The sequence below is a fragment of the Medicago sativa genome, chromosome 2 (assembly GCF_051527215.1).
Source record: "Medicago sativa cultivar Bolivia chromosome 2, Bolivia_mono, whole genome shotgun sequence".
Lineage (NCBI taxonomy): Eukaryota > Viridiplantae > Streptophyta > Magnoliopsida > Fabales > Fabaceae > Medicago > Medicago sativa.
In genome coordinates, this window is record NC_140750.1 from 25701791 (window position 1) to 25712582 (window position 10792).

Consider the following 10792-nt stretch of genomic DNA (forward strand, 5'->3'; position numbering starts at 1 on the left):
ATCCTTTTACCAAAAACAGCAAGCTCAACGATGAAAAAATCTCGTCAAAACGCTTCAGCATCCTCTCCAACATCTAAATATAAAAACCACCACCGCAGAACTATCTAGCTCGTTGCCAATCCAAGTCGCACATTGCTGATTTCAAAATATATGCAGTTTCGACTTATAAGCTCGACTAGTGCTTCAACGCATCAACCCGACAAAGTCGACATTATTGTCGGTTCAGGTTCCTATTATTTTTCAATATTCTATATTCAATATACTACTAGTTCCATATACTGTTGTTGTTGGATTCCACATCCTGAACAACAAATTGAGTTTTTATCGATGCAAGTAGCTACCGTTAAGCCAATCCTTGACTTCAATATTGGTTGGTGGTCTATTTGACTGGTCTATTTGACAATGAAATGTGTCCTACTTGGGATACAAAACAACTTTTCTAGCTCACATATTTCTTAAGCATACAAAGTTGCTAAAATCTGTAGAGCATTTCCCAATTAAATGAAACGGGATACTTGGGAGTATGTTATTCAATGTATGATAAAAATTACATAGGAACAAAAATGGTAATACCCAACTCAAAAATGTTTGAATCACAGGCTAATTAACATAGACAATTGTTCTTTAAAATGGTAATACCCAACTCATATATTGCAGAATCTGGATTTAATTGCTTTTGATTTCTTAGTTAGCATTTATTTGATTAAAATGTTTTAATTAACATAGACAATTGTTCTTGAAATACGTAAGTTTGTCAACATAAAAAAGGAGAAAATTGTTGAACCAAAATGAGTTTTAGAATAATGTTTTTAAGGTTTTGATGATAATAATGTATGAAAGAACGATTTGATACTCTATTGTGTGTTCAAATGTGTAGGACTAAAGAATCAAATTTTGACTCTGAAGTCAACTTATTGGTTCTGAAACACCATGATCTGAACGTTAAGGAATGTATTTGGACTTTGGTACTCAAGAGAAGCTCCAAAGACTTAGACTATGATATGAAGAAATGTCAACGAGTCAAAAACTCTGATCAGAAGATGCATCAGCCTTAAAGACTTTGATGGAAACAAAATATGACGTAAACTGACTTTGATGGAAGCACATTCTGATGGACACGTCAAAAGTAAACACATTGGGAGACTCTGACCAGTCTTGTCTTTTTATGCAGGAACGTCGCTTTCAAGTTATGATCGTTTTGTTTGTTTTCTTCTGACCACATTCAAAAATAAAGAGAGTTTTCATAGGCAAAGAGAATGCAACATATCTTCCAAAAGAAGCAAAAGATCCTTCTAGTACTATTCAACGAAATTATCCATCAGAGACAAGTATTCAAACCTGATCAAAGCTTCTCAAAAAAGATTAATGCGATGACACCTCTTCAAACAATGACTCTATAATCTTCTCCTATTTTAGGACTTGAGCGTTTGTAGAAATATAGTGCCTTTTTAAAGATGAATTTCTCTAGCCACTAGGCTATTTGACCAAAAAAAAAATATAGTGCCTTCACGAAATTTTATAAGTGTCAAAACTCTATCAAATTATACAACGCATAAACACTTATAATTTTTTTTTTTTACAAACTTTCAATCTTAGAATTTCGTAAGTGTCAGAAGTCATTTGCACTTTTAGTTAGTTTACCGCTCTTTGAGTATCAAAGTGTAAACAAAATCAAATTTTTTTGTAAACTCTAATTGTAGAAGTTCTCAAGTGTGATACAAGGAAATCTTAGACTTGTGTATCTTAATAATTATAATCTTGTGAGATTATATATAGTGGAAAATCTTGTGGAAGTGTAAGGAGATTGGACTAAGCTCAGATTGTGAGGCGAATGAGAATAATTGTTTGTGTTGTTCTTTGTTCTCTTCTCTTTCTTTATTTAACTTTGTATATTCAGTTTTTGGTTTAAAACATAAAAAAAAAAATTCAGAAAAAGAAAACACAAATTCAACCCCTTATGTTTTTTTCACCTTGAAAGATTAAACCTATAATCATTTGCCACGTGTGAGTCTTTTTAACACCATGATATTAATGTTACTAAAAAACTATTATGATATACACTTTTTATAATAATTTTTTACTTTTATTTTTATAAGAGTTTTATACTCCCTACGTCTTAAAATAATCGAGTCATTTGTAAAAAAAATTCTTATAAAATAATTGACTCATTTCAATTTTCAATACAATATTGATTTTCAATTATAGCTCAAATTAATACAACTGTCATCATTCTCAGTTCAATATATTCTACTTTACATTTATGATAATGAAAAATACACAAATACTTGATGATACACTCAAAACTATGTTTCTCAATTTCACTTATACATTATTTCACTTATACATTTTTTTAATATGTGTGAATGAATAAAATGCTCGGTTATTACGGGCAGAGGGAGTATTCATATATTGTGAGTGTAAAGCTTTTTATATTGTCAGGACATGACAAACAATCATACATATTTGTGACCGTGACTTTAAAAATGAATATGATAAAAGTCAAATATTTATAATAATCTGCGCAATTTAAGTATGTAACCAAAAAAAAAAAAAGCAAAATGTAACAAAAAAAAGAGTCAATTTAAGTAGTATATAGTGCATATGAATTGGATTTATTTTTACAATTGTATTTATCTACCGATTGGTTGTCAGAGTAGTTAGATTATTTAAGGGTGCCACCGTTAAATTGCGCACTTCTCTCATGCGTTCTTTTTAAATAACCTAATCACTTTAACTCAACACATCAAAACATAACATAATCTATGTTGAATAAGATAAGATTTGTTGTGTGTGTATTTTATCACATTCATAAAAAATGTTTCATATTAAAATATTTATTATTTTTATCTTTTTGGGGCAAAATGATTAAAAACCAATAAATATATATGTGTTATGTTTGTAAGACATTGCTCAACTGACAATGCCGATATATAATTAGGTTGAACATTTCACCCGCGTTTGAACTTAAACCACACAATTGTGTTTTGAGTTTAAGGTTGTACTTGTCATTTCGTCTACTAAAAAACATACATGTGCCCCCCCCCCCCCCCCCCCCCCCCCCCCCCCCCCCCCACATAATTAGTTTGAACATTTCACCTGCGTTTGAACTGAAACCACACAATTGTGTTTGAGTTTAAGGTTGTACTTGCCATTTCGTCTACTAAAAAACATACATGTGTCCCCCCCCCCCCCAAATTAATCAACACTTTATAGAAGGAGTAGATCAAATTAGATGAATGTCAGAAGTGTGGCGAGCAATCCCTAGAAGGACGGATAATAATAACGAACCTAGATGTGAGAAAAACCACACCTAAAGACGCACAACAACCTCAGATGCGAACACTGACGTGATGTATGCTCACACAACAACAGAGCGTGGACCAGCTATTAAACACAGATGTGTTTAGAGATCCACTAGAACAAGAAATAATGTTGGTGATCAGGCATAGTCGTAGCATCGGGCGACGTTGAACGATGCTAGGTGGGGTTTAATGGTGACCCAACCTTAATGGTAGATCACACCACTACAAAGTCGTGGTTACATCAATGATAATTGGTTTAAATTTTGGGAGGCGGCAATGGACAAAGGTGAAGTGTGGTTGTGTAAATTAACTTTCAATTTAATTTTTTAATATCTTTTTATTAAACTTTTATAAGTACGTTAATTCCTCATGCATGACCCGGGTATCATACCAATTAAAGATTGATTAAAAAGAATGGTATACACTCTCAACGTGTTAAAGCTTCGTGCCGGTAACGTATTATTGTTTTGTTTTTTTTACAACAAATTATTATTTAGTTAATAATATATTCACTTAAGTATTTTTTGCAGAAAGTTAAAAGTGTGGAATGAAATAATAGTACATAGTTAAGACTATTTAGGAAAAAATTAAATAATTTCATAAAAAATAATTTTTGTATATGTACGAAATACTCCACTAAACTTTAAAATGAGAAAATAATTAAAAAAATAAAAAACAAAATATAATTTTTTTTAAAAGATGGAAGTGTAAACGTTAAAAAGAAATCGAGGGAATTAACATTGATCAATGAAGGTGTGCCACATAACAACATTTCACATGCATATCTTATCTCTTCCCCTCTTTAGTCGTTCCGTTACGTGGCACACCCTCGTTGGCAAGTGTTATATGACATTGGTATGTATAAAGCAACGGTCAACAAAGGACCAGAAGACCAAAAGCCAACACCCAAGCTGCCGGACTCTACCATCTCTCGGTCAGTATTTTCCTAAATGTTTTTAATATTATTAATGTTTGGTTTCTAAACATTTTGATTTTGATTATATACAAAGCTGTAATTTGTTTTTATCACTATTTTTAGTCACAAACGGTGCAATGGAGCCTGTTGATGCAGCAAAGGCTGCTAGTAAGAATAACTCCGTTTCTATGTTGATTTCCAACCCTCAAGTGTTCGATTGCTGCATTTGTTTTCAACTCTTAAGCATTCCAATCTTTCAGGTATGTATTTCAATGACCCTTTTTTTGTTTGTTTAAGTTGTTTTCTAAGTATGAGAAGAGTCTTTTTCTTGCCCTTGAATGATACTCTTTTATAGTGATCATGATGATGATGATGAATAAGTTATAAGTGGTTACAAATAGTGATTTCATTTAAGGAATCACTTTTATTTATTTTAAATGCTTAGATAACTTATTTTAATCATTTTAGGGTTTGAATACTTGTAACAATCAAGGTTGTCAAAATCGAAATTTTGCTTCAGGTCCAAAGGGAAGATCGAAATCGAAAATCGTAAAATCGCAATCAAAATCGAAAGATTTGACTCAACTACTTTTGTAGAATCGATATAAGAAATCATAAAAGCACAATCAAAATCCATGAATATAATGCTTAATATATGTTATAAATTGTATATAGAAATGACTCAGTTTAAAGTCCACAAAATACTTATACATAAATGACTAAAAAAATTGGACAAAATCCTTCGAACCCCTTTAAAATCCTGCAATTTTGTATGGATTTCACAATTTTGTGCGATTTTGAAGCCATTTTACTAGGATTTTACCTATATTGGGATTCTGCTATGGATTTGAGTCGTTGAAGGTGAATAAAGTCGCAAAATCCTGAATTTTAGGATTAAAGTCGGCATTTTGACAACAATGAACTTTGATTATTAATCATGGTGTAGATATCACAAGGCTACTTGCATTACAACTATTGTTTTGGCTACTTGCCAGCTGCATTCCTCCATTGACTACATAGATGTTGATAAGAAAATAATTGAGATGATTATATTTATGATGGTTATACTTTTGTTTGCATAACATATCAACAAGACTTACAAAGAAACCTCTTACTTTATTTTACTCTAGCAAATGTTTCAAAGTCTAATTTGATGTTTTACATTTATGTTGAAATTCAGTGTGATAATGGGCATATTGTTTGCTCTACCTGCTGTTCTAAGCTTGGGAACAAGTGTGACAAGTGCTCAAATTGCATTAGCTTAAAACGTTGTAGAGCCTTTGAGAATCTATTGCAATATATCAAAATGCCATGCCCGAATGAAAAATATGGTTGCAGGGAGACAATAGATTACACTCAGAAGACGAAGCATGAAGAAGAATGCATCTATGTGCCATGTTTTTGCCCCATTTCAGGTTGTGACTTTGTTGCCTCATCAGAAGTGTTGTCCAACCATTTCAGCAATAGACACAAGGATTCTCAAATCAAATTTTCTTATGATCAATCTTTCGTTGTCTCCTTGAAGTCTGATGATGATGCCATTGTTCTTCAAGAGAAATATGATGGCAAACTATTTATTCTCAATAATAGTACTATGTTTTTGGGGAATGCAGTCAATATTTGCTGCTTTGGTCCAAATGCTTCTGAGTCCGAGTGTAGTTATCGTATAATGTCTAGGTCTCAGAGATGCAAACTGAAATTACACTCTTTTGTAACGAATGTCCAACAAGTTACTTTAGGAACTCTTTCACCAGAGTTCCTTATGATTCCAAATGGTACTTCTGAACCTCTGTAGTTAGAAATTTGCATAACTTGCACAAACCCCATGGTAATGCCTATCTCCTTTTCTTTGCCTTGATTTATTTCCTATTAGAGTCTTATTATTCTCTTTTATGTTTTGAATTAATACTCTAGCAATTCATCTCAAATCCTTCGGTGTTTAAAATGCCAAAACTAAGGTTTTTAGCGTTTTCTATTTTACTATTTTTGGATCAGTTCTTGAAATATTAGTCTCAAACTTTCTTTTATTGGTTTAATGTCAATTGTGGTGCAGATGCAAATCTTCGTAAAGGACCTGGATGGATTGCTATTCGCTTTGAATGTTAAGAGTTTAGACACGATATTCAGTGTGAAGGAGCAGATTTTTGACAAGAAAACGTACCCAGTGCAGGACCAACGATTGATCTTACAAGGTAGGCAACTACATGACAGCACGACCGCTGCCGACAACAACATTCAAAAAGCGTCAACCCTCCACCTCGTCCTCCGTCTCCTTGGGGACTAGATTACACCACACCATTCTCAATTACTACATCCAAGAGCAGGCAACTGTCCACCTCGTCTTCCGCCGTCGACGACCTTTATCATGAATATAATCACTCTATAAGTAGAGAAATCATACATTATTATGTCATAAAATCTTTGACTTTTGCATTTTTATTAAGGATTTGACTTTTATTCTTTTTGTTTTGTCTTTGAGCTGTAGAATGATTGTTTTTACTTGGAATGATTTTCAGCAATTGAAGAAACATATTTACTTTTCAACACTAGCTAGTAACATAATTCTCGCATAGATACATGCAGTGACTCGTACAATAGAGTCTAATTTAATTGAAAAGAGTCAAGTAACTTGAATCCACTCCCTGTGTTTGGAATAACAGTGGTGAATTGAGAATAAGACATGCAATAGAGTCTGATTTAATTGAAGGTTTTATTCTTTATACTCTGTCTCTCATTAACTTTGCAATTTAGAGTGCTAAATCTGCTGTCTCGCATGTAGTCCTCAGGGAGTTTAAGAAATGCGTCCTGCTTCGAGGAAACTATTATCTCTTTGGATCCAATCTCAGTACAACCAGTATCTGCAGCGCACCCGTATCTGTGACGCATTCACAGCTAAATGTATTGGCCTTAGGAACTGATTGTGTGCATGTTTGAATTGGTCGTAAATTTAGTAGAATTACAATGTGCTAGTGATACTGCAATTTTGATAAAAGCTGCACTCTAAAACTTTAAATCAATTTCCAAACTTACACTACGAAGTGTTGTGGAAACAAATATTATACATTATGCTCCACATACCAAACTATAGTATTTTAATGGCTTCTTTAATAATATATTTAATCCATGTATGATGTATATTTATTTCACGACAATCTTTACCTAACAAACTTGTGCATTTTAGTGAAACCAAATGCTTGTCTTGCCTAAACTAAAAACAAAAACAAAAACAAAACTTGTGCTACTGCTCTTACATTTTTGTCCCTCACCCGCAACACACACTCTAAATTCCTATATGAAACATTATCTTCCATCCATATATGTTTGAGAGTGTAACTTGTATAGCAAACTTCATTTCTCTTTCACTTGTTAAAAAGATTTGTTAAGCTCAAGAAGAACATAGTATAGTATTGCTACAGGAAACGCAATTGCCAATCCCAGAGAAACCCTGCAAAAAATTTAAAGTATAAAAAATTATGTTGATATGTCACGTAATTAACATCTGGTACGAAATTCGACCAAAAAATATTACAATGCACAAATTTGAAATGCACTTTTGTATTTTAATTTTAACGACTACCAGCAATTAAAATAACACAAGCACGCGCGCGCACACACACTTACGCTGTGTTAAATATTTCGGCATGGAGATTGTACTCTTTGGCGAATACAAATGGAACGATACCTTGTGGAAGAGCAGCCTGCAAAATTAAATATGGAGTCATATAAATATAAGTATAGCTACACACAAGACTTTGAGTTAATTTTTGAGAAATTAACAAGTGAATTTTTTTATTTTACCTGAATAATTCCTACTTTAAAAATAACTCCACGAATACCAACAGCTGCAGAGGTTGCACCAAAAGATGCAGGACCAACCAAGAACTTAAGTACCATTGAAATTGTTGCTTGAGTTTTTCCACAAGCAATGATCTTAGGTTGTAATGCCATGAATATTCCTATTTAAGGAAACATTGATAATTAAAGAATGAGACATAAAAAACAAACAAACACCAATTCCTAGTATTCATGGTTAATACACCAATAATATCCCTAGTTTGTTTGACATATATCTGAAAGGACAAACAAGATGTGTGAAGAGTGAAGACCATACATACCTAGACTAAACATGGACATTCCTAGTCCAGTATGAGATATTATTGTAATAGAGTCGTGCACGATTGATGGCATTTTGATATTCCACCTGCGATTAAATATCTGTCGTTTAGGGTTTGTGCACAAAAGATCATAAATAATTATGTCAGTCTATGTAATTTATTGGATTACATTAGATTAATAAACTAATGCATTGTTGGTTGAGCAAACAAAAATGCATTAGTATATATAGATCTTCATTTGTTCGCGTAAATTGTTTTGCAACCCAAATTCATTAGATTAGTCTACTAGTTAATAGACTAATCTAATGGATTAATATATATTTGAGCTCGAGAGAGTAATAAAATTGTTTAGGATACAAGAGTATTGCAAAATACCTAGCTGATATGAGAGCCCATACAATGCCAAGAACTGAAGCATAGAGATTAGGATTTACTGATAGCTTCTTCCAAACCCTAAAAAGAATGAGCTTTGTCATTGTGCCATGACCAGGTTGCATTTGTTGTTCATTGTTTACATTTTCTTCTTTAATCTCAACCAGCTCCTTCTGCCTCTCCTCACTCCCATGATCTTTGTCATCACTTACTTTACCACTAGAAGTACTTCTGCCAATCAGTTCATGAACACCTGCACGTAATACAAAATATTTGTAATCAAAGTTTCATATAAAGTCAAGGGGTTTTCATTCTTATAATTTTATCCTCCAAGAAAATATTAATTAGTTTCATGGTATTAGGGATGGTAAAAATTCTTGGATAGATATTTGGCTAAACTGCACTTTTCGCCCTCTAAGTTTCAAAATGTTGCGATTTTGGCCCCCTATTAAAAAAATGAAAATTTGGCCCATTCCGTCCCAAAATTGCGGAGAAGACGCCACGTGTCCCAAAAAGGGTCCATAATCGCAACTTTTTGTAAAGATAAGGGGTCAAAAAACATATTTCCCTTATGTTAGGGGGTCAAAAAATCATATTTCCCTAAAAATGGGGTCACTTTTGCCATTTTTTTAATAGGAGGCCAAAATCGTTAGCCTAGATATTTATTGGAGAACTTGTTAGAACTCTTTCACATATAAATTTCTAAGTTGATAAAAACATGATCAAATATGTAATATGAATGATTGTATTGTATAATGTGTATTGTGAGAGTACCTTTTGATGCTTCGATTTCTTGAGGCATGTTTAAGCCATCATAGAAATTGAACTTTCTTTGGTCATCAATGATTTTTTCTGAAAAAGTTGATTTTAGAATTGGGTAAGGAGAAACCCTAGCACCCATAGTAGTGCAGCTCTTGCTCTTCAAAAATGCACCCACATTGGTCAAACTCCTACTCTTCTTAAATCTTGTCCAATGCATGTTCAATATATTGTCTTCAAAACCATTACTTTGGGGACTATTTGTGTAACTTGAATGTACATCAGCCCTAGTAAGATTTGGCACTCTAGGCGTTGAATGAGATTTGACACTTAGGTTATTACCAATTTCTCCCAATTCTACATTATCAAGTGATTCAATTTCAATCTTGTGGGACCCTTCATTAGTGTCAACAAATTGTTGAGAAATAAAAAGCTTAGCAGCTCTATATTCATACATCAACAACAAAATAGTATACCATACAACACCTTGCAAAACCAAAATTTGGGTCAAAAGTGGTTTGGTAAATTCTCCATACATTGCATTCAAAAGAGGGATCCCAACAACAAGTGTGTTTGGCAAATTGGTAAGTGAGAAAAGAGTTATACTCCAATCTAAACCACCACGTTTTGTGAAAATGTTCCATAGAGCTAGACCAGCCAATGTCACAACTTTTTGAAGTGTGTCAGCTAGTATTAACCTCCAATTCATATGATAAGGGTTAATTGGGTATATATAAATAAAAGAAAGTGTAGGAACTGCAAACATTGCCACAAAACGATTTATACCAGCACATTGATCGGGTGTAAAGATTTTCCACCATTTAATTGACCCATAGCCTAATATCATGGCTACATATAGGGGCATAATACTCTCAAGAATATTGTATACATCTTTACCTTTGATCATGGTTTATAGCTAATGTATAAAATATAGGTATATGAGATGAGATTTTGTCAAAAAAAAAAAAAAAAAGGTATATGAGATGAGATGATCTTTAAAAATAAAATAAAAAGGTATATGAGATGAAACTGTAAGAGCCTAATATCATGGCTACATATAGGGGCATAATACTCTCAAGAATATTGTATACATCTTTACCTTTGATCATGGTTTATAGCTAATGTATAAAATATAGGTATATGAGATGAGATTTTGTCAAAAAAAAAAAAAAAAAAAGGTATATGAGATGAGATGATCTTTAAAAATAAAATAAAAAGGTATATGAGATGAAACTGTAAGAGATTGTGAAATTTTGATGGTGTTTAATCTGAAAATGTAAGTACTAAATGAATAATGTGAAGGATATATAAAGGGTCGGTTAGAGATT

General features: G+C 32.7%; 2 protein-coding genes across 2 annotated transcripts; one reads left to right on the top strand and one right to left on the bottom strand.

Annotated features, from left to right (window-relative positions):
• The first annotated feature begins 4108 nt into the window (after positions 1-4108).
• Positions 4109-6762, top strand: LOC146945794 (E3 ubiquitin-protein ligase SINA-like 10). Its single transcript, XM_085744083.1, has 4 exons — positions 4109-4236; positions 4342-4478; positions 5399-6046; positions 6272-6762. Exons 1-3 carry the CDS (start codon positions 4149-4151, stop codon positions 6011-6013), a joined length of 840 nt encoding a protein of 279 aa, XP_085600209.1. The 5' UTR covers positions 4109-4148; the 3' UTR covers positions 6014-6046; positions 6272-6762.
• Positions 6763-7271: 509 nt separating this feature from the next.
• LOC146945795 (putative auxin efflux carrier component 8) lies at positions 7272-10371 on the bottom strand. Its single transcript, XM_085744082.1, has 6 exons — positions 9480-10371; positions 8709-8958; positions 8334-8419; positions 8017-8174; positions 7840-7916; positions 7272-7663 (listed from the first exon to the last, which is right to left on the bottom strand). The coding sequence occupies exons 1-6, from the start codon at positions 10369-10371 to the stop codon at positions 7585-7587; spliced, it is 1542 nt and encodes a 513-aa protein (XP_085600208.1). The 3' UTR covers positions 7272-7584.
• Between the last annotated feature and the right edge of the window lie 421 nt (positions 10372-10792).